The 23,984-nt window shown below is 56.6% G+C and overlaps 1 protein-coding gene across 11 annotated transcripts in view; it reads right to left on the bottom strand.

Moving 5' to 3' along the window:
* The window catches only part of TSPOAP1 (TSPO associated protein 1), a 55,653-nt gene extending 42,795 nt beyond the window's left edge, over positions 1 to 12,858 (bottom strand). For 5 of the 11 annotated variants that reach the window (XR_015774421.1, XM_088066084.1, XM_088066087.1 and 2 more), the window contains exons 1-2: positions 12,313 to 12,856; positions 1,073 to 1,180 (exon numbers count right to left, since the gene is read on the bottom strand). Coding sequence is in view for 10 of the 11 variants with exons in the window: in XM_088066084.1 (XP_087922210.1) it covers positions 1,073 to 1,180; positions 12,313 to 12,591 (387 nt within the window). In the remaining variant the exon portion in view is untranslated. Of the gene's footprint in view, positions 1 to 1,072; positions 1,181 to 12,312 lie in introns of all 11 variants that reach the window. The other 6 variants (XM_088066095.1, XM_088066085.1, XM_088066086.1 and 3 more) reach the window with 3 other exon arrangements.
* Positions 12,859 to 23,984: the final 11,126 nt, after the last annotated feature.

The raw sequence follows: 23,984 nt of genomic DNA, 5'->3' as shown, positions 1-23,984 counted from the left end.
TTTTTCTTCCTATTGATTCTGTTTGCTCTTAATCCCCTTTTATTTGTTATCTGTCTGTTCCAATAAGCTGCCACTTGCCAATGGCTCCATCTCCCAAGGTCAAACCCAGATGTGTTGTGCCGTATTTCCACATCAGCAGCAACATCAGGTCAAGTGATCCTCACGATTATTTCCTTCCCTCCCCCTGTGAGAGTGCACCATGGGCTTCTGGGCTGGAAGGCTGAGACTGATTTTTGAGAGTCCAATTTGACACTCAGGCTTATGCTTCACTAAAATCCAGATGACTGATAAGGGGTAACCCCTCAGGGTCCAGGTCATGCTGAATTTATGCTTTTAGTGTAAGAAAATTATCTAAAATATGCGATGGCATTGATTGGGATTGAATGGGATGATATAAATCTGAAATACTGAGCAATCAAATTTGCCCAGCATGGCTGGGCTGCACCTCCACGCTGCAGGGCTGGGTAAAGGGTGATGGTCTCCAGGGAGGATGCAGGAGGGGAATATCCCCTCTTTCCTGAGAATCCTGGCTGCCCAGCTGGGGAGTCAGGGATGAGGGAGGGTGCAGAAGGCAGATGGCCCAGGCTGTGGCAGCCTGGATTGGCTCTGGGGTGCAGCTGGGGAGGATCTTGGTGCTGGGCTCTCACGGGGGCAGGAGGCAGTGCTGCACTGTCACCCAGAGCCAAGGCTGAGTGAATCAGTGTTTCTGCTTTTCCAGTTAAAGAGGAAACAAGAGCAACTTCCTCTCCCATGGCCAGCCCTGCTCTGCACTGCGGGGAAGGGTCCAGGCACCCAGGGGACCCAGAGAGCACCCAGACCTCCTCTGTCCTCTGGCACTGCCCAGACTATCCCGTCAATTCAAGAAGCATTTGAACAATAGTCCTGCACATGGTGTGACTCTTGGGGATGGTTCTGTGAGGGCCAGGAGTTGGACTTGATGATTCTTGTGGACGCCTTCCCACTCAGCACGTTCTGTGATTCTGTGATCTCACAGAGCTGGCAGCCAAGAGCAGCTCTCTGTGTCCAGGACTCCCTCCCCACAGAGCACCCCACAACCACACCTCCTGCTCACCAGCAAGCTGTTCTCCTGGGCCAGGCTGGAGCAGCGGTGCCGCAGGTCCTCCAGCGCGCTCAGGAGCTTTGTGTTCTGGCTCACCAGGAAGCTGTAGTCAGCCCCACTCTGCAAAACAGCACAGAGAGGCAAGGCAGGGCTTCACCTGCCTGGGGCAGGGACTGCAGGTCCTGCAGGATCACAGGATTCACCAGGGGCAGTGGCAGAGGGGCTGCAGCCTCAAAGCAGCCCCAGCCCCGTGGTGAGCCCGTGCCAATGGCTGGCAGGGTCAGGGTGCTGGTGGCAAAGTTTGGGATGTGGGGACTGATTTCAGGAGGAGCCAAAGGGCTGCACGTCCACGGGGGGACAACCGGCCTTTGAGGCCACCCTGAGGGTGACAGCTGCCATCTCCATGGCTTTAAGAATTCTTTTAACTTCCATCCAGGGAAAAAGCCCAGACCCCTCTGTTATTCTGAGCTATGCCACCATCCAGACAGACTCAGGTGAAACACAGGCAGAGCCAGCAAGACCCAGGCAGGCAGAATACAGCCCTTGGCACTGCAGACATGTGTGCTGCTCCCCACGGCTAAGGGACCCAGTGGCCCCCAGCAACACACAACTTTGGAGGCAACCAGACTTCCTTGGCCTCTTCCCCACGCCAGCACTCGTGTTTGGCCCAGGAGAGTGCCCAGGAGCCAGAGCCCAGATCTTCCTCTCTGTGTCAGCCTTGGCTCCAGAAGAAGGTGACATGCAAGATTCTTTGCAAACACCACCTTCATTTTGCCACCTCAAAAGCAGCAGCAGCAGCTCTGTCAGGAGCTGTATATAGAGTTTTGTGGTTGTTGCTTCCTGCCGAGAGCAGCTCACCGCAGGCTCGCTGCCGGAGCCGGCTCCAGCGAGGATTTCTGGGCGTTAGCAAAGCTCAGAGCCGAGCTGTTGCTTCACAGCTGCCATATGGCAGTGCCTCAGGAACATCCAGCCACTTGTGTTCCCAGCAGCCAGGCAGGTCTTGCAGGACCCACTCCCAGAGCCCAACAAGTCCGAGTGGCCGTGACCTTCCGGGTGGGCAGAGCTCTGCCCTGCAGTTTTGCAGCCAAAGCTGGAGGGGAAACATCCCTCGCTCCCAAAGGAATGCTGCCCAAGCTTTCTGGGTAGCAAGTGCTCAGACAGGAGTTCAGCTCTAGGATGTCTGAGACTGGCTAAAACTTATTACACTTTTGAACAAAACTGGTTTCTCCATCGCGTCCATTGTAGAGATAGGGCATGAGACCAGCGCCACAAAGTGCCCTGCTGCTGAATTCCCCAGCGTGGTGCCATGCCCATGGCTCTCCCAGCCTCCCACACCTGTATGGAAATGCCTTGACAAAGCAGAGAGGGAAAACACAGCTGAAGGAGTTTGAAAACAACAACAACAACAACAACAAAAATCAGAAGCTGACACCCAGCCGTTCCATCAGCCTCACGTGGTGTCTCTGGTGCCATCAACCCCTTGAGACACCAGGATATGACGTGCCACGAGCTGACAGGCTTTTGGCAGCGTGGTTTGTAGATGTCCACCGTCCCCACAGGAATCCCAGGTTTGTGAAAGCTGGAGTGAAATGCCCCAGAGAAGGAGACTGTACTGCTACCCACATATGGGAAAGCAAGAATACATCTTCCTCTATTTTTTTTCCCCTCCTAGGCACTCCAGGCCACCATTCCTGGGGACATCACACTACAGCACCTGGATGCCCTCTCCTGCTCTCCAACAACTTAGGGCTTATCCAGGGATGGTCAGAGTAGGTCCAGAAACAAAGGAAATCCCTGGACCCAGCATCTCAGAGATGCCAAGAAGCTCCTCTGGGAGCCATGAGCACAGCTTTGTGCCCAGTACCAGCTCCTGCAGCATCAGCCCCATCCTTGCAGATTTACAGGGACAGTGAGGTGTCCCGGAGACCATTTCCCCCATCACCAGCTCCAGGAGCAGCAAAGCACTTCCTCGGCCTGGGAATCCACATAGGGGGCACTGCAGGTGATAAAGAGGGGACAAAGCACAGCAGGTCCACGGAGAGAGTGGTCCTGCCAGCATCTCCTGTGCTGTGCATGGCAGAGCCTCAGGCTGGCCCCCTGCTGCCACCCCCAGAGCCAAGCAGGCAGCCCCGTGATGAAGTCAAAGTGCATTATTTCCGCCTCCTTGCCACTGCCAAGAGGCCTCAAAATTCTTGTCTGTGGTTGCCCTGAGACAGGGCTCGCACTGTGAGCCAGCAGCCCCTGTGCTGAGATGGGAGCAGGAGAGCTGATGTGCTCCTGCCTCCCCCAGCAGGCAGCCAGGGCTTATGACATCAGCAGCATTTCAGGAGGGGACAGTCAGCACCTCCAGTGTGGCATGGGGATATTTTGGGTACCTACATTCAAATTTCTGCATTTGAAATCCCATTTCTGTAGCCATAAAGCATTTCATCGGGGCAGGATGCAAAGGCTCATAACCCCTCACCCCCACCACGCCAGGCTGTCCCCAGCTCAGCTCAGGTTTGGTGTCACGACTCCAGAGCCCATGACATGGCAAAGGCTGGCAGGTCCCTTCCCATTCTGTGGATGTTGCCACCTCCCCGGGCAAGGTGCCACGGAGCAGAAGAGTGTGGCTGTGTGCTCCAGGCTGGGGCCAGGCACGGGGCCAAGGCTCCCCTGTGCCAGCACGTCCCTCTGCAGCCACAGCTCCCTGGGGCTTTGCCCAGAGAGGCACAAGGGACAGCAGCAGCGAGAGGACGAGGAGGCAGGAGATCCTTGCTGTGCCAGGACGTCTGTCCCGCGCAGGGACCTCACTGCCACGGAAGCTTTGCCAAACCTTCCCGTTGGCTCTAAACCAGCACTGGCTGTGGCAGCTGAGCCTTCCTCCAAGACCACGGAGAGCCTGGAACTGAAGGGCTGTCCAGACGTCATCCCACATTCATTAAACATTCATTTCCTATAATGAAATGGCTTTTAATTTATCAACCACTCTGCAGCTCCTTAAGGATCCCGCGCTGGACAGTGCAGCCTCGCTGCTGGCTGCACTCAGGGGTCCCACGCTGCTTTTCATGGGGAGCTGGAAGAAATCATTAGGGAGGAGAGACACAGAGGCTCCCCACAAAGTCACTCATCTAGATGAAGACATATAGAAGTGTCAGTAGGAGCTGGAATCCAAATGCATTCCTTGGTCAGAGAGGTTTTCCATGAGCTGGCTGGAGATGGTCTCCAGGCAGCCACATTACCCAGATCAGGAGCATCCTTGGCCACTAAAAAATCAACCTAAAAATTAACACAAGTGACGCGGTCTTTTGCCACAGGGAAAGTTTCTAAAATGAGAGGAAGGCAGGAGCAGAACAGCAGGGATGCTGAGGGAGGAGAGCAGCAGGCACATGTCTTTGAAGCCTCCATTACCGGGGTATCAGCATCATCTGTCATCTCTTTTGACAGGTAGAGCCCAAAGTTTCTCCAAGATGCATTGAGAACAGCAAAGAAAGAAAAGCCTCAGCATGGCAGCTGCCAGAAAACTGCTGCTTTTCCCCCTGAAATCTTCAAATGCACTGGAGAGCTGCAGCAGCTTGTGCAGGGAGAGGTGCCCAGCCAGGCTGCTAAATGGGTCACACAGGCAAAATCCCTCTGCAACACCCAGCATCCAGCACAATCCTTAAAGTCCTGCAGAAAACTTGCAGGAGGCCATCGAGTGCCAGTAAATCAGGCAGGCACTGCCTGCAGCCATGCTCTGCAATGCAGCTGGGGCTGTGCCTGGCACCCACCAGCCCAGGGCTTCCCCAGCCAGCCCCAGGGAACAGCCAAAGTCTAAACCCATCCTTGCTTTGAAATCACTGCTGAAAGCCAGACAGGGAGGAGGAATTTACCAGGTAGCCCCATGAGCAGAAGGTCCCAGGTAGCTTTTGGAAGCAGGTGGTGGGCACACAGGTGATTTGAAAACAAACCTAATTTGAGGGTGTAGAAGCCACACACAATTTGAAGGTGTATAAACCACTGGCAATTTCAAGATGCCCTGACTTCTCCATCCGCAGGATGGATCCAGGGTCCAGCTCCTGGGTTTGCTTTGCAGGAACCATCTCTGAACACAGCCCCCCTTTGCAGACACCTTGCAGAGTGATTTCCCAGGTGAAGCTATCCCAGCTCTCCTGCTGTCTTGGATATATTAAACCCATCGCCTCTCCTTCATTTGAAATCATTGTCCCCAGGCCTCCACCATGTCAAAGCCCTTTAGCTGCTCGTTCCACCTGACTTTAATAATTAGTTCCCTTAACTTCTCAGTCCTCTTCACTAGGAAATTATGCCTGTCACTGCCAATCCATTTTCTGCTCTTCCAGACAATTTCAAGGGAATCAACCACCTCACAGGACAAAGTTATTTTCCACAGGCTGCTCTTCTGCAGTGCCCTCACTGCATGTCAAAAGCAAGACAGAAACAGCCTGAGCTCCTGTTTGGTCAGTGAGCAGAGCCAGCCCCAGCCAGCACATCCCCACCAGGGAACAGGGACAGTGCTGCCAAAGCTATGGGAGAAGTAAGAGACATGCCTGGGATGGAGTTTGGTTATCCTGCCCCTCCTCTGACAGGCAGTGTGTCCCACTATGCTTGTCCTGCTTCCTTCCTGCATTTTGCGCCGTTCCTGCTTTCAGATACAAACATCTCCATTGTGCCTTGCCTTCCCCACATGTGCTATGTGCTGCCACCTCCCCTTCCCATCAGTCAGCGTTTTCTCCTGCTGCCCATCCTCTTCCAGCCTGATACTTGCCCTTATTTTGTGATTTCCTCATTTATTTGATTTTTATCACCCCACATAACAAATTCATGGAAGAAAAAATCCATCTGAGGCTATTAACTTCAAAAGTCTTGCCTCCAGCATGAGACGTGCTGGAGCCATGAACTGGAAGATATTGAGGGAATATTCAGGGGAGCAGTCACTACACATTTGCTGTTTCTCTGCATTTCCCCAGGCATCCTCTCCTGCACACCCTCTGACCACTGCCAGCTCTTCGTGTGCTCCTGACTGGGTGTTTAAAATGAGATACAGCTAAAATTGGAATTTTGCAAAACCAGTTCCTCTCTATCTTTAAACCCTCTGTGGAAGCACCATTATGAATCCCAGGAACACAAACCCAGCTATTCCAGGAGGAGAATAATCAGCTCAGTAGCCCTGATGGCCCTGGCTCACTGTCCTTTGATGAGCTCAGCTTCTCCAGCCTCCCAGCCAGGGAGAAATTAATGTTCCTGCAAAACTGAGACAGGGAGGAATGTGAGTGGAAAATAAACTCCCAAGGCAGAGGATCAGCTCTCCAAAATCCAAGGCTGCAGCCGGGTCCAGGGTGCAATGCGGCACAATTCCTCACCTTTGACAGCAAATCCAAAAGACAGGAGGATTTGCAAGGAGATGAGAGAAAATGACACTGAAATATCCCACGGCTGCTGGGAAGGTGGCTCTGAAATGCTCCTGAGGTGCTGGACATGTGATGCTTCATCCTTCACCATCAGATAGAAAATAAATAGGGCAGGGAATTGTGAGGAATGAAGGGTTTGGAGAAGCCATGGGGAACTCTGGCAGGGGACAGGTGCTGCTCAGCGTGCAGGTTCTCATCCGGCTGGACACTGCTGGTATCTCCAGTTCTTTGGTTTTCTGGCTGGTTTTCTCCTGGCCCTGCTCTCCAGTGGGCTATGGAGACACGTCCCTGCTTCCAGAGGGCCACGACCTGCCTGGAGCATGATGTGGAGGCACAACAGGGTCTGTGTGAGCCCAGACAGGCTTTCCCCAGCCGTGAGCCAGCCCTGTCTGTGTTAAGCACAAAGTGTTTTGCTATCCCACCTTGTGTGTGGCCACAAACTGCAGCTGATCCAACCTGCAGCAGCACCAGCTTGTGCAACACTCCTCAAACACAGGAACATCACCCTCCTGCTCTTGCGCCACTGCCTGACTCCTGGCCACCCCTGTGTCCCCTGCAGAGTCTTTGCTCCCTACACACCTTGTGAGAAAGATATTTCTGCATTTTGTAAGGTGAAAAAAAAGTACAAGGCTTGTTACACCAACTACCCTTTGAACACTGGTATACAAGTATCTCTCTTGTCCCTTCCCAGCTTCCAAAAAGATTTGGCCAAGCTCCACTCTTGGTAAAGCAGGACTGGGCTCCATCCCCACTGCACTCAGGGGATGTTGCTGTTTCACTGCCCCCCTGGGGAATGTGTGGAAGACAGGCTGTGTACCATGAAACCTGGTCAGGCTGTAACATTCTGATGCCAAGACATCTAAGCTGTCTTTTTCCCCCACTGCAGAATTTTCTGGGTGCCGCTGAACAAATCATTGAATCTGCAGAGAAGTAGCTCATGCAACAGTATTTCAACTATATTTGAAAAATGCAAAATGTAGATGTGGGAAGCAATGTGTGAAAAACTTCAGTGCAAACACAGAAGGACTTTGCAACCTCTGCCGCTGTGTACTCATGCACATTGCAAATCATTTCAGCTAAAGCACGGCTACTGGCTTACTATAAGACATTTTTGGAGCTTTTTGTTGCTTAGCTCTAAGCAGAGGTCAGTGTGTAGCTCCCAGCACTGCAGGCTCAGGCCCAGACCACCCTGAGGTCTTTGTGGAGCATCTGGACTCTCTCTGGATGCCACATGTCAGATAATTCTATTTTGTGAACATGCAAAAAACCCCCAAACCCCTGGTGAAGAATGATAAAATTTAGTTCTTTCCAGGTTTGGTATTTGATGGCTGGAGCAGGGATGATTGTTCTCTGGTATCTCATCTTTCCTGTAACAGAAATTCTAATCCAAAGAAACACTCCCAATAAAGGCAAGAGACTGCTGCCTTCACCCTGGGAGCCACTGAGCTGCAGCTCAGTAAATCCCCTGCCCATTCAGAAGAGCCACAGCGCTCGAAGAGGATCGTGGCTTGCAAAGTCAACACCAGCTCTCCTTCTCACCACAGAGCCTCAGCAGCAGCACCCATGATCACAGGTGAGCTTTGATTAAGTGGAAATACTCGATTCCTCACCATGTTCAGCTCTGAAGAGGCATATTTGCTCCTCCACCTAGCAGAGTACATCAGGGAGTTGAGGGGCAGATTTTGTATGCACAAGTCAGTTTTTGCCCAGAAATCTGCACTGCAGTTTCTCACCCACTTTTTCCTGTTTCCCAAATCCCTGGCAGCTTCCCAGGGCCCAAGAACACCTTTCCTTTTCGTTGGCTAAAAACCTGCTCTAGTTGCCCGGGCTACGGCATGGTTAGATAGGAAGGAATTGTTCCTGGCAGGGTGGGCAGTGCCTGGCACAGGTGCCCAGAGCAGCTGGGGCTGCCCCTGGATCCCTGGCAGTGCCCAAGGCCAGGCTGGACACTGGGGCTGGAGCTCCTGGGACAGTGGGAGCTGTCCCTGCCGTGGCTGGATGTGGGACTGGCTGAGCTTTAAGGTCCCTTCATTTTCATGAGGCTGAGCACTGCCAAGCCAAGGAAAATTAATTTACTCCAATTTTAAGCATGATGGACTGCAATCTTCTAATTGGGATTGCAGGAAATGGCAAGAACTGGCTCCATTGCCCAAGGTCTCCCTGTCCTACTGCCATCTTTCATTCTGCTGACCTACCCTTCCCAGTCAAGGGTGCAGCTCTACACCTCAGACACCAAATGAACAGTTTCCAGCTTTCCCTGTGGAAAATCTGAAGCTCTTGAAAGACCACAAATTCCTGCAAAAGGCACTAAGCTTATCATTAAATGTAGCTTGGCCTGAGCACTTGATGTGGAGGGTATTTACCAGCATTTTATAATTGTTCCTGTGTCTCTGCTTTGTTTTATTAAGCCCCACTGGGACCAACAGCTTTTTGTGGCTATTTAAATTCCTACTAAGTTGAGAGCTCCTTGATTGAAGCATTTTCAGTTGGGTTTACAGATTTATTGAATATTCTTAGCTCCACATGACATCAAGGGAAGCTGAGGCTTGGATTTTAAGAAATTCAAATCCAAAGCAACCTCTTGCAATTGAGAAGAAGTCACAAGAACCAGCTCAGAACACCCTAACTGTGCCCCTTGCCTGTGTGGTTCTGGGATGGGAGCAGGGAATGGTCAGCTGCTGAGCTCATCCCTTCCATGAGTGAGCTGGGGAGCCGGGGGAGATGAGCAATCCTGGAAGGGAAGGATGCAGGGAATTTGCAGAAAGTGAATCACCTTGATCCTCTTCCCTTGTCCAATGTAGGGCACCAGGAGGGAGCCTTCCCTTCAGCAACCCACTCCCAAACCACCCTGAGTTTTCCAGGGCCAAAGCAGATTCCTCTGGAGCAGCATCCCCCGGGAGATGCAGGCAATTGAGTTCTTGTGGGAAGTGCTCTATAATCCATCTGACATCATTCTGGGAACTTTCTAATTTCCAGACAGACTGTATCTGTGCCACTTTAACCCCGTTCTTCCTACACAGACAACGTTTTTCTCCTTCTCTGATATTCATTATTTGGATTGGGATCCCACCCCTGCAGTGCCTGGAGATTCTCAGCAGGAAAGTAATTTCTTACGTCTCATGTGCACACAGAAATTTTGGGAAGCGAGATCAGAGCAATTCCAAAGGCCCAGGAGGAAGGATGCACTTGTGACAACCCCCAGACAGCATTACCCAGTGGGGCCATGGTGGGATACACTGCTCTGCCGAGGAGCTGGGAAAGCCTGCAGTGCCTTGCGGGATGTAGGGACACCTGACAAATGGATGAGAGATGTGGGCACAAATCTCAACAAGGAAAATTCCCACCAGGCTATGGAGAACATTCCTCTGGTGGGATCCCAGCCCCTGGAGATACCCAACACTTGCCTAGTCAGGACAAGATCAGTTTCTTTCGTCTCTGGAGCCTTCTGGGAGCAGGGGCTGGGTAGGAGGCTCCAGGTGTGTCCCCTTGTCACACCTCCCTAGCTCCAGAGTTCCTCTGCCAGCTCCCAGATGGGAGAAGGGCAACAGCTCTCCACACTCAGGAGAGCCCCAGGCAAGAATGGCAAGATTACCTTGACCTACAGTGTCAGTGCCTCCCCACAACCTGTCCCCGAGGGAATGGGGGAGGCTGCGAACACAGCAAGAGCTTCAACATAAAATCAACATCTTTAATCCACTCTGTCAGTGATGAGCCCTCAGGAGGCTCTTCCCCACACCAGGAGAGGAGTCCCTGGAGGCAGCTGTCCTGTTCACAGAATGCAGCTCTGACATCCCAAGGACAAATGTCCTAAAGGAAGCCCGGCTCTGGCAGCAGGACACACAGGGCATGTCCCAGCCTGGCCAGGAGCAGTCAAGCTTTGGAAGGGAGCTGTGCAAGCTTGTCTTGGCCCCAGCTCTAAAACAGCACCTTGTCTCCAGGTTGCAGGGTGTCACTCTGGTGCCCAGCAGCACCAGAGCACTTGCTCTGCTGGGGACAGCAGCACTGAGCTCCCTCCTAGGCCTGAACTGGAAGCCTGTCACATCCCTAAAACCACTTGGCTCCAGGAGAAACTGCTGGATTATTTTTTTTTTTCCTCAGGAAAACACAAGATAACCTTTCTGGAGATCAATACCGATGTTAAGGATGGTACTGCCATGGTACCACCAGCACCACCCCAGTGACATCACAGTGCCACTGTGGCACTGCCATGATGCAGCAGAGTAACACCAGTCTCACAGCACCCTCACTCTGGCACCAGAGCACATCACAGCACCACCAGCCCCACCACAGCACTGCCCCAGTACATGGTGCTGTGGTGGCACTACCATGTGGCTGCCAGAATGCCATGGGAGGGCTCCCAGCCAGGCAGGAGCCTCCAGGACTGCAGGAGAACACTCAGTGCAGAGCAAGGACCAAGGCAAGCCGGCAGGCAAAAGGATGGCAGGTCACCTCATAGTGAGGCTCAGCAGTCACCTCCATGGAGCCCAATGGGGGATCCACTGCAGGGATCAGTGCACAGCTCCCACCACACAGGTGCAGTTCAGCTGCTGGAGCACCCACAGGCACCCTCTGAACCTGCCCTCCTCCCAGTCCCAGCCTTCCCAGCCAGGCTGCCACCGGGACATAGCGCCCACTCCCTCCCTTGCCAGCTGGCTCTCCCAAAGGAAAGTGCTCCAGGACATGCTGAGCAGGGCTTGCAGAAAACTGCTCTAGTGCAAGGTGTCCCTGCCCATGCAGGGGCTGGGATGAGATGTCTGTAAGGTCCTTTCCAAATCAAACCATTCCAGGATTCTCTGAAGACAGTAAGTCTGGCACAACTGACTGGACTGCTGGGATACAAAAGAGGGGTGGGAGCAGAAATCCATCCCATTCTGCTGTCCCAGATTTTGACTGCAGTGCTTCTGGCACAGCCAGGGCTGGGGTCAGAGTGAGACCAAGGTTCAATGTGGTCTTTCCCTGAGCATCACTATAAACAGCCCTTCAGAACAGACCCTTAACCAACTGGGCTGGAGTGAAATCATGTTCTCCCTCAGTGGATTTCCAGGGGCGCCGTTTTTCCTGCAGGCTGCTCCAGGCTGGGCTCAGCAGCACGGCACAGCCTTGCTTAAAACGGCCCTGCTACACCCCGACCAGCACTGGTCAGCTCTTCTCCCCTGTGCTCAAGAAGAAAAGGTCAAGAGCTGTTTTCTCCCCTATTTTAAAAGCACCACAGAGCTTCCCCAGATCCCAGGAGCTGTTAGGAAGATGGCTGATGTTCCCCATGGGAAAAGGGTGGCAAACTGTCTTAAACAGGGTGAGCTGATGAACTTCCTAGATCTCACCTAGATCAAGGCGGTGAGACCCTGAGGAAGCCTTTTGGGCTGGTTTTAGGGAGATGCTGCAGGGGCCGGGCATTGCACTGCCCCGAGGTGCCTGCAGGGACTGGTTCCTCCTGCAGCGGAGGTGCTCCAAGCCCTCCGGCGCTCCCCAGAGAGGAGAAGGGATGCTCTGGAAGAGGGTGGCAGTGAATCATGTCCCTGTCACCACCTGCAGAGCCATTGATGCTGCCGGAACGGGGAGATGCCGCAGGGATGGCTCAGTCTTGGCTGGTGCGGGGCTGTGCGTGCTCCAGGTGGGCTCTGCACCAGCTCCAGCGCCTTCCAGGACAGAGGCAGCTGGAGATCCTTGCTGAAGGGCAGCAAAGGCTCCCTTCTCTCCCGGTTTGTGGGGCAGGGGCTGTGGCAGGTGCCAGCCCCACGGGGATGGTTTTGTGGCTGGCTCAGCCGCAGCCCCGGGCTCCCAATTCACCGTGCCCGTCTTGTACCGAGGTGACATTCCCCCGCCTGTCCCCCAGGATGAGCAGACACAGCCCGACCCCCGCCTCACCTGGGGGGATCTGTCTGTCCGGTCCATCGCTCGCGGCGGCCTGACGAGCTCCGGTGCGGAGTGAACCCGCTGCGGGTCCGGCGGGGGGACGTGAGGGGTTCCCGAGGACTCTTCCTGGGGCTGGGGTGCTCCGTCCCGCTCCGACCCCGGGGACAGCTGGCAGCCGGCCGTGTCACCCCCCTCGCCTTCACGCGTGTCCAGGTCCGGGCGGGCGGAGGCGGCGGGGGCACCGCGCTCCGGCTCCTGCATGGCTGGGGCAGGGCTGGGCTCACTCCGCATCGTCCAGGGCTGCCCGGGGCGTCGGGAGCCGGCAAGGGAAAGCCGAAGGCATCAGAGCGGCGGCGGGAGCAGCCCGGGCCGCGCTCCTCCGCGGCGGGGCCGGGGCCGGGGGCGGCCGCAGCAGCAGCAGCATCCCCGCACCGGGGCTGGCTCCGTCCCGCACCGGGAATGAATGGCTCCGTCCCGCACCGGGAATGAATGGCTCCGTCCCGCACCGGGAATGAATGGCTCCGTCCCGCACCGGGAATGAATGGCTCCGTCCCCGTCCGGATCCGCGGCTCCCCGTGCGGAGGCTGCTCCCGCCGCCCTCAGCCCCCCGCCGCCCCCGGCCCCATGACGTAGCGGAGGGGCCGGGGGGGCTGCCGGGCTCTCTCCGCGGCCCCGGGCAGCCCCCCGCGCAGCCGCCGCTGCCGAGCCATCAATACCGAGCCGGGCCGGGCACCCCGGGGGGGCCGCCCCGCGCCCCGGGCCGCCAATGGCGGCGGCTCCGCCGGTTTCCACGGCAACGCTGCGGGAGCGGGGTCTGGTGACTATTGATGAGCTCCCATCCTCCTGCACCGCATCCCCCCCGCACCGGGGCCGGGGAGCCTCGGAGCCCCGCACGCCGCCGGGATCGGGGTTTGGACACCGCACCAGCCCGAGCCGCTCCTCGGCTCTGCCCCAGGGCTACTCAGCTCTGGCCCTGGACACTCAGCTCTGGCCTCGGGATACTCAGCTCTGGCCCAGGATACCCGATTCTGGCCCCAGGATACCCAGCTGTGCCCCAGGGATGCTCAGCTTTGTCCCGGGGATGCTCAGCTCTACCCCAGGATTCCCGATTCTGCCCCAGGGATGCCCATCTCTCCCTCGAGAATGCTCAGCTCTGCCTCAGGATGCCTGATTTGCTGTAAGGATGCCCATCTCTGCCCCGGACATGCCCGACTTTGCCCTGGGGATGCTCAGCTCTGCCCCAGGATGCCTGGTTCTGTCCCAGGCACGCTCGCACACCTTCCTTTGGTGTGAACCAAACCCCGGGACCTCCCGGACCCACCGTGCTGGAAACAGCCCTCTTCTGCAGAGGGCTGGGCCCCGCCTGCAGCACTCCCGGGACAAGAGGCAGAGCGGGCAGGGAGGGAGAGGGTGGTTGATGTGATCCTTGGCGACAGGACTTCACAGCATAACGCTACAGCCAAGCGAGCACTGGCATCCCTGAGCACATGGAGCAGGCAGGCGTGTGCTCTGTCTCTCCCTGCCTCCTCCCTGCCGTGCTGTGTCTTTTATGAAGATCACATCATACATCAGGCTGCACAACGTTAGTGATGCTCAGGGAAAGCCACTGGGCCACCCTGGGGGACATCTGTCTGGCCCTGCTCCCCAGTCCCACTCAATGTTTGACCCATTGCAGAGCAAGGTTTGCCGATCCCAAACCCAAGGGGGATTGATGAGCCCCAAACCCTTGAGCAGCTGGGACAGGTCCTGCCTCCCCACATCCCTGTGTGTGGCAATAGTTCTCAGTCCCACTGCTGGTGCCTCCCTGCTGTAGGGAGTGGCATTTGGCATCTCACACGTGTGGCTCCATGCCCTTTGTGGCCTTGGAGCCACCAGGAGAACCTGCCCGCGGCCACCTTCTCCAGGGGAGGTACCCTGGGGGGTGTTCAGTGTCCCTGTCAGACACCACTTTGCAGGCACCTCCTTTGAGCAGCCTCTCCAGCCCATCCAGATGTGCAGATGTGTCACCTCTTGAACCCAGTGCCACCAGCTGTGTGTCCCATCTGCCTGAGCCCAGGCAGCACAGGCAAGTCCCCATCAGGCAGCGAATTCACTGCTGAGTGCCATGGGTGTCAGACCCACTTGGATGGGTCCTCTGTGTGGGGAGTTATCACTGCCTCGGGCAGAGTCTCTCTCACGTCTGGGTGTGGCTACAAATCACCTCTCACAGTGTGCAGGACTCTGCCATCCCACCTGAATCCCACATCTCTGAGCCCATTCCTGGGGGGTGTTTGTGTGTGGTGGGGGGAAGCCCCAAGCTTGTAATGAGCAGAAAATGCAGCCAACAGACCAAAGGGAAGATTCCAGAAAACCGATCCCACCTTCCTGTGTATTCTGGTGCTCATTTACCTCCAAATCACAGGCTTACATGTCTTCTTCTGCTGCAGGAACAGGTCAGGGTAGATCTCACCATCTCCCAGTGCTCAGATCCCCTCAGTTCCTGCCATGGCTGTTCCCCTGGCAAGGTACCAGGCAGGCTCTGCAGGTGCAGAACCAGTGTGGAAGAACACTCAGGCACTGCTCACCTCCCCAGCGAGACAGAACAAGAAGGTTTCATTAGAAGGAGACAGCAGCAGTGGGAGGAGAAGCGTGCCCTGGTAAGATCTGGTGTGGCTGTCAGCCTTCTCGGAACCCAGCTTGCTTTGTGCTTCCACTGCCTCGTGCTGCTCACAGGCTCTGCTTGGCTCATCTGGGACCTGCTGCCACCACTGGTCCTCAGCATCTTTCCCCTTGTTCCACTCATCTGTGCCAGACCCAGCTGGCTCCACCGCACTGCCCTGGAGAAAGGGGCACACCCCCCACACCATTCCTGGGGAGAGGGTATCTCCTGGGGCCCTGAGCTTGGGAAGATGAACTTTCACATCATGGCCAGCCTACTGCTGGATAAGTCCTTAAAGTCTTATTAAGTCTCCTTAAAAAGGAGAGAGGAAAAATGGAAGGGTTTTATTAAAAAAAAAACAGGGGAAAAGTAGCAGTTTCTGTTTTGCTGCTCTCAGCAAGAACCACATTTCCAACCATCCCTCCCAGCAGTGACCACTGAGTAGTAGCTGCAACCAAAATAAATCTTGGTCATGAAAATTGGATATTTATCCTTCTTAATACTTGATTGCACATTATTAGGAGGTAAATTTTCAAAGCTTTTGCATGTTAAAAATATGAATTTGGTTCTCCCTCCCAGTGCTCACAAACCAAAAGCTGCTCAGTGCAGTCTGCAGTGGCTGCTTGGGGTTTTTTTTAGCCCTTTTTCGTTTTTATTGTTTAAAAACTTGTCTCCTTGTGAGCACTATGACAGTTTTGATTTGATTTTTTTTCTCCTTCCACATCCCCTTTGAACAGTCACAAAGGCGGGGAACGTGGGAAAGTTGGGACAGCAAGAAGTAAAACACCCCGGTCCTTCCTGGACAGCTCAGTGAAAGAAAAATATCACAAACCCAGTAAACCCCCCAAAATGATACTGAGATCAGCGTAAGAAGTTTCACAAAATATAAACAAACATTTAAACTATAATAACAACATAAATATATATATATACATACACATAATATAGATATAATATAAAAATATAAACAAAATATTACATTTAGGTTCAAAAAATTTAAAACTATATATTTTTTAATATTTTTTTCTGCTATTTTTAGATGCTTTCTCCCACAGGCAGGACATGGGGAGTCAAAGGGAAGATGTCTGAAGGGATTTTGGGAGCTGACATTTGGGGATCAAGGACCAAACCTCCTCTGTGGAAGGAGACCCCCAGGAAACACAGGCCAGGGTTGTGTGGATGGAGGGAGACTGGGATTTTATGAGGATTTTTGTGGCTTTGTGTGGCCTTGTGACCATGGCTGGGGCTGCCATGGGACACAGCAGCTTTGCCAGTGACCCTCCAGGGACCGAAAGGGACAATCCTGCGTCAATGGGCTGAGATTTGCCGGCCACCGCCCCCAGTCGTGGTGTCCCCAAGCTCCAAATCCGGAATGACCCCACTGCATGCAGCCCTGGGCACGGCAAAGAGCTTTTCTCCAGTTCTGCATTTCCCAGAAATTGCATAAAAAAATCCACAAGTCAATACCAAAAGAGTTTTATTTAGCAATCCCTCGCCCCGCTGAACCCAGCGATCACCAGGACTCCCCACTTCCTCCCCTGCTGCATGTGGCTGCCACTGCCCAGCTCTTCCCAGGGCTTCACCACGTGGAAAATGAAGATGGGGAAAAAAACGTGCATTGGAGGCTGTGCTGCTTACCTGGCCTCCAGCGTAAGGGATGGGTCCCTTCAGTGGCACCCGTGGGACACCGGCAGCCCCTCCCGCCCACGCGGCCATCCCAGGTGCCAGGGGGACACGTGGGGACAAGCAGAGTGTCCCCAGGAGGGTGGTGGAGCTCTGGGTGGGTGACGTGAGCCGGGCAGGGCCCGTCGGCCGCTCCTGGCCCGTGGCGGCTCCCGATGGGCTCGTGGGTCCGGTGCCGCTCTGTGCTCTCTTCTCCGTAGCCCACAGTACACTCATCCATAAAGTAGGAAACACTACACCCTGCAGTGCTGTTTAGTAGTGCTTTCTACTTTATGGGTGACTGCACTGTCTCTCAGTCGCTGTCGGCGGCCGCTCTCCGCTGGCGTGGAGCTCCTTCCCCGACACGGGCACTGCCACGCCCCGCGTGCGGCACCTCTGCCCCTGGGGCAGCTACAGACAGAATGGCAGCTCTGGTCTGGCCCCTGCACAGAGAGCCTCTGGCAGTGTCACCTCCTGGGAGCCACGCCAAGCACGGGGGACATCCTTACCCCAGGGGAGAGATCCTGCCTTGCCCTCCCTTGTCTCCCCAGAACCCCCATCCTGAGCACAGGGGACATCTTCATCTTTTCCCCATAGGTGAGACCCCATAGTGCCACCTCAAGCCCTGTCCTGGGCACAGGGGACATCGTCTCTTTTTCCCCAAGGCAGGGAGGCCACCAAATACCTCATCCTGGTCAAAGGGGACAGTTTTGAAAGGAAGGAACCCGTATCAGACCCCATCCTGGACACTGGAATAAGCTTGCACTTGTCCCTCAAGGAGGAGCTCCACCTCAGACCCCACCTGGGTCACAGAGAACCCAAACGCCTGTTGGTGGGGACCCCACCCCAAACCCCAGCACCCCCTCTCAAACCTCATCCTAGGCACAGAGGGTGCATTTGCTTTGACCCCATGTGGAAACCTCCACCTCATACCCCATCCCATTCCCAAAGGACCCCCTTGTCTTGTCCCCACAGGGGAGATTCCACCTTTAACTCCATTGCTGCCCTTCAGACCCCATCCCGGTCTCAGAGGACTCCCATGTCTGAACCCCAAGGGTGAAATCCCACCTCGAACTCCATCTTTGTCCCTCAAATCCCACCTACATCACAGAGGGCCCACCATGCCACGTCCCCGTGACGGGACACCACCTAAATGGCAGCCTGGCCACAGAGGGCTCCTTTGCCCTGTCCCCGTGGTGGTGACCCCACAGCAAATCATCTGCACGTTGGGTACCCCTGCACTGCCTTGTCCCCATGCTGGAGATCCTGTGGCAACCCCTCTTGAAATGTCCTCATGGGGACAATCCTTGTTCTCCCATCCCTTACCGAAGTCCCCTTTGCCCCATCCCCTGCCCTGAGGCCACAGGAGCTCCCTGTCCCGGCGCTCCCCTTGGGCCCCCCTCGCCCCATCTGCCAGACACACAGAGATCTTTCGGGTGCCCCCACAGCCCTTCGGGGTTACCTGCAGGTCCCCACGATTGAGACCAGCCAGCCCCAAGAGCCTCACCTGCCGCACCAGCCTCCCCGTCCAGCCGGTCCCATCCTGGCTGCCACCAAAAACCCCCTGGGTGTCACTTCTGCTTCGGGCACTTCCCGTCCCCGCCCGCCTGCCAGTGCGGCACCTCCTCCCGGCCCCCCTGAACGACCCCCTTACCTGCCATCAGCCCCCTGTGCCCCCCTGGTGGGAACGACCCCCTTACCTGCCATCGGCCCCCAGCACCCACTGCCCCCCTTGCAGCGGCATCAGAGCCACAGCCGCCAGCGCCCCGGGACACCTCGTGCTGCTCCTGCAGCACCGTGCGAGCGCCCCGCTGGGTCCCGACACCGGGTCGGGCGCGGGTGGTCCCCGCTGGGAGCCGCTGGCCCGTGCCCGGTGCCCGGTGGCCAATGCCCGGTGCCGCTGGCCCGTGCCCGGTGCCCGGTGGCCAATGCCCGGTGCCGCTGGCCCGTGCCCGGTGCCGGTACCGGGGGCGCTGCCCGGGATGCTGGCCGGGGAGCAATGGGTCCCTGCGGGGCGCGGGGCCTCTTTTAACCCCATCCTGCCCACGTGGCCCAGCACAGGAAGGAGCCGTCGCTGCGGAGCAGATAACGGTGCCGGTCCCACCCAGCGCCGCCCCGCAGCCCGACCGCAGCCGGCCCAGCACCGGGCCAGGAAGCACCAGCCGGTTACGCTCTCTTGGGCTTTGCTGCTGACAGCGACAAACATGTTTGTGGGGAAAAAAAAAAAAAAAAAAGAAAGAAAGAAAAGGGGACCAAAAAAAAAGATGTTTGCAAGGGTGAAAGTAACTGAATCCACCTCCCACGGCTGCACCGTGGCCCCTCACCCCGTCCTAGCCCGGGACCTGCATGGGGGCAGTTCCTGCCCACGGAGGGTCCAGCAGCCCGTGGCAGGGGCTGCAGGACTCAGAGGCTGCCTGGTCATTAGGTGAAGCAGGGGGGACACAGGTGGCAGCAAGTCACAGGCCCTAAACCTGTGCTTTAGGAAACACATGGTGCAAGAGCCTTCCCGGAGCCGCTCACTCCCTCGGGTCTCTGCAGCCCCAAACTTCCCCTGTCCCCGGGCAGCTGCAGTGGCCAACAGGGATGTGAGGCCCTGGGAAGAAAACCAAAAGCTGGGTTTGAGGTTGGCACATCCATGTCACAGTGGCCCTGATGGCAGCGCTGGGATGGCGCTGGGACATGGAGCAGGAGGATTTTGCACAGCCAGTACCACTCCATCCCAGTGCCAAGATAAGCCCACCACTAAACTAGATCAAAACCTACAAACTGAATCCCCAAAAGTGACCATAAATGGGGTAATGTCTGTCCCTGCACTGGTTTTCAAGTGCCTCTGCAAAAGGCTTCTTTTTAGGCCAATGCGATTCACTCTCGACGTAGATAATCTGGATGGAAATGCATTAAAAAGGGTTCTGGTGAGGTCTGCAGGAGGCAGGGGGAGAGCAAAGCCAAAAATAACCAAGCAGCAGTGCAGGCAGAAGTGATTTGACTTGAGCTGCTCGAGTGCTGATGGCAGCAGGTAGAGGAGGCTTTAGGAGAGGGAATTGCTTGGGAAGCCCTTTCCAAACCAAGGCTGAACTGGTGGAAGTTTCAGTGGAGAAAAACAAATAGAACCTGTGCCTTGGGCTGCCAAGGGCTGCCCTGTCTCCCACCCTTCCCTGGCCCTGTGCCTGTCTCCATCCCATATGGTCACACGCTGTTCCCTGTGCTGGAGAGAGATTCAGCAAGGAATGGAAGTGTTGTTGGTGATGTCTCTCGAGGCCATTTTGGCAGTTCTGAGCCCAGGAGCATCGCGCTGCCCCGGCAGGGGTCTGTGGTAGGCAGCCACTCGTCCACGGCAGAGGCCACCAAGTGCAGCCTGGGTCCATGGGGTGGCCTCCTGATGCCAGGGGACTTTGGGTGCTCCCAGACTGGCCCTTCTGGGGGCCTGAAACATGTAAATACAATTTTTGGTGTATAGAATATCACAGAATAGCCCTCATTTGGAAGGGATCCACAAAGATCATCAAATCCAGCCCCTGGCCCTGCACAGGACCACAACAATCCCACCCTGTGCCTGAGAGCAGATTGTTGCCAACCCAGAGACCATCCTGGACACATCCCCCAGTGCCATCAGCCACCTCAGAGCCATGGGACAGTCCCCAGCAGTGGTGGGTGCCATCACAAGGGGTGGAAGCTGCACAGGGTACAGGCAACCACGCTCTTACAGCAGAGGAATGAGCCTCTTTGGGGGCAATCAGAGAGAGATTTGGCCTCAGAGGTGCTGCTAAGGGACTTTTCCCCTGTGACCCAGGGGCCATCCTTGTCGCCTATGACAAACTGGCCTGTGGTAAATACTGCAGGCTGGGAGGAGGGAACAGGGTGAGAAGTCAGGCCCACTGAGGAAACCTGAGCTTGAGGCTGACCATGGGGCAAAGCAGGATGAAGATACTTCCCAACAGAGGCGGCTGTGGGAGATTGCACCCAAGGACAAGATGTCAGGGGAGAGTGAAGCACGTGGTCAGAGCTGGGGATGTGCAGGATGGCAGCGGGGAGGGAGCTGTGCCTTCCCAAAATGGGGCCCCAGCAGAGCCCTGCCCAGCACCTGCCTGTGCTGCTGAGGAGCCGAGCAGGGGGGCCACAGGCGCTTCCCCAGCAGAGAAGTGGGGGGAGGTGACACTTCCTCTTTCCCCACACCAGCACGGATGGGGGATATGACATTTTGGGTCCTGAGATGGTTTCCTTCTGCCTGCACGGGTCTCAGAAAGGAGGAAATCAGCAGATCTGGTTCCTTGGGTTCTGACGAGGTCTCTGAAAGTCTCCAACTGATGATGAACTTGGCACATTCCCCAGCCATTGGTTAATTTTACTGGCTGACAAACAAGGCTGCAGGAATTCCTACTCCAGCCCTTGGCTCTGGATCATTTGGCCCTGCTCCACTCGTGTCCGTCAGAAGGAGGTCCAGGAGCCTTTTGGAATCGGGGGAGGCTGAAACAGCTGTGTTACCTCCCCAGCTGTCCCCAGCTTTCCTGAGGCTCCTCAGTGTCTCCCAGGAGCTTGCTGATGGACCCTGAGGTCCCTGAGACAAATCACGCTCCCCCAAGACACCTCCCTCCTACTCTGCCCTCCCCTGCCCTCGTCCCACAGCACCTGGAAGCGGGTCAGACACTGCACCCCAAAATTTTCTGAGCATGGAGCACTGCAGGTGCCCCCCTGCCGCCCTGCAGCCCCGAGGTGGCCGCAGGGCTGTTCCTTTTCCAGTAACTCTCTCAGTATCGGGGAGCGCAGGGGAGCAGGAGCCTGGGCTCGGGGCAGCGGCGCCGCTGGGCCGGAGCACGGCAGGGGGAAGGGCTCTTGTCAGGCTGTGCAGCCGAGGCACTGCGAAAGCGCTGATATTTCTTATCGGCCTTGCAGCAACTTCCCCTCCTCGCCTGCGGTTGCGGCGCTCGCTGTCGGCAGGGGAAGTGCTGCCCTCGGCCCCAGGGCTGGGAGACGAGCTCCTGCTGCACCTCAGCCTGGCCTGTGAATCCCGCTCGGGGTTGGGGACAGGAAACTGCCCCACCATGATCAAGTGATTCCCATCAGACCAGTACCCCATGGATCCCATCCATCCAACACCCCATGGATCCCATCCATCCAACACCCCATGGATCCCATCCATCCAACACCCCATGGATCCCATCCATCCAACACCCCATGGATCCCATCCATCCAACACCCCATGGATCCCATCCATCCAACACCCCATGGATCCCATCCATTCAGCACCCCATGGATCCCATCCATTCAGCACCCCATGGATCCCATCCAACCAACGCCTTGTGGAGGAAGAGAAGGAGGAGGAACAGGATGGTCTCACCTAAACCCTCCCTGAGCCACCTGAGTGCCCTGGGGCCAGTGGGAAAGTGGCTGGGTGAGCCACTGGATCCACAGCCAAGCTGTAGCATCTCCTGGCCAGGCCCCAAAGGAGCCACAGTGTCTCAGTCAGGGCACCGAAGCCTAAGGACAGCATTCCTAATGCACCACATCCCTCTGAGAACACAGGACAGAGGCACAGGGCGGGCCACAGCTCTCTCTGCTTGACAGTGCGAAGGGTGACCTCGTCAAAGACCCCCGGGACAGAGGGCTCTGAGCTGAGATGCTCCAGAAGAGCACGTGCTAGAGACATCTGCAGCACCAAAACATCAGCGCTGCCTCTGAGAGCCCTTTGGATGGGAAGAGCATTGTCTGCCACCATCATGGCAAAGCTTCAGGGCAGAGCTGCAGCACCTGGGGCACAGCCGAGGCCACCTCTGCAGCCAGGAGAGCGCTGCGGTCCCGGCGTGAGCCCCGTTTCCCCAGCGGGCGGGGATGGGCCCCGGGCGGGATGTTCGGGGGAGCTCCCCGGGCGCTCCCAGCCCCAGCCCGAGCCCGGGCCCGGAGCGGGGCCGTTGACGGTGACTCAACCAGAAACTGCCGGGGCCCGGAGGCGGCGGCCGGGAGGCAAATGAGAGCGCCCGGGGAAACCTCAAAAAAGCGAAGTGACGCGGGGCCCACGGCGCTGGATTTACCCAAATATGGACAAAATCGCGGCCCGGCTGCGCCAATGGCGGCTCCACTCGCTCCCTTCGCTTCCCCGGGCACCGGCAGCCCCTGGCCCCGCAGGACGGGAACGGAGCCCGGGGGCTCGGGAGGGGCCCCCCGGCAGCTGCTGCTGCTGACGGGCGACTGCTGTTTCCCCCTCTTCTTGGGATGGAGGATGCTCCGGGACAGGGCGGAGGTACCGGGACGAGGCACGAGAACCACCAGGCTGGGCTCTGGATTTCCCAGGGCAGGATGGGCTCAGGAGGTGCAGGACTGAGCCCTGCGGTGACAGAGCCTGCTGCCCCCGACCTTGGCCCTCCAGGACAAGGGGCAGGAATAGCTGAGCATCTCTGAGGGCCAGAAACATGGAGGAGGGGAGACAGGCACTCCGGCCTGCCAGGAAGCATCTTCCCAAAGCTGGCACTGATGGCACCTGTCCAGCACCTTTCCAGCACCTTTCCAGCACCTTTCCAGCACCTTTCCAGCACCTTTCCAGGCCAGCTGTGCTGTTCCAAAGCCCCCACCTGGCCAAGGGGATGGATCCTGCAGCCACAGAGTGTTGCCCTGTACCACACACCCAGGGACCAGAGATGCAATGTCCTTCCCCAGAACAAGTCCCAGGGCTCTGTTTGGGCACTCAGTGGTTCTTCTGCAGCTGCCCATACAGAAGGACCGTCCCTTGGAGGGGAAAAGCCCCTTCCAGCCCAGCACCAGTATCAGCCTGAGTGAAATGCAGCTGGCTGGGAGAAGGGAAGGACAAGTGCCACCTGGGATGCAGCAGGGCGTCTGGGGGAGCTGGGGATGGGGAGATACCATCAGATTCTCAAATTCCTTCTTGAACTTCAGCTGTGCTCTCACTTTGCCATGTGCCCTCAGGAAATGTGTCCTCAGCACCCTCAGCCACCTCCACTACCGAGCTGAGATGCCACTCTGCCCCTCCCAACCCTTGGCATCTCCCTTCCCATGACGGAGCAGACCAGGGAGGTGAAAGCTCTCAGTCTAGAGGAGGGTTAGGACCCCCCACCAGACTCCAGGACACAAACTCTGTGGACAGACCCGTGGGTTTGGAGGTATCCACCATGAAGCAAGACAGCCCTGAGCTCACAAGGAGTGGATGTTCCATTTCCAGGTGCCCTTTACAGGCCATTTACAGATCCTGGCAGGATCCAGTGTGCTCTCACACACGTCCCCCTTCCCCTGGAGCCCGGGTGGCCCAAGTGAGGCTGCTGTGAGCCGGGTGTGGGCAGGACCCCGCGCAGGTGGGGACAGGCATTTCCCGGCAGCTGCCTCTGCAGAGGCACCGAGGGCTCTGCGGTTTGGAAAGTCGCTTTTCTGGTCCGCGGGA

This window comes from Pseudopodoces humilis, chromosome 23 (assembly GCF_049639895.1).
Source record: "Pseudopodoces humilis isolate 2021_Gansu_Grassland_sample_001 chromosome 23, ASM4963989v1, whole genome shotgun sequence".
Taxonomy (NCBI): Eukaryota; Metazoa; Chordata; class Aves; order Passeriformes; family Paridae; genus Pseudopodoces; species Pseudopodoces humilis.
This window is presented reverse-complemented; position numbering and strand designations above follow the sequence as displayed.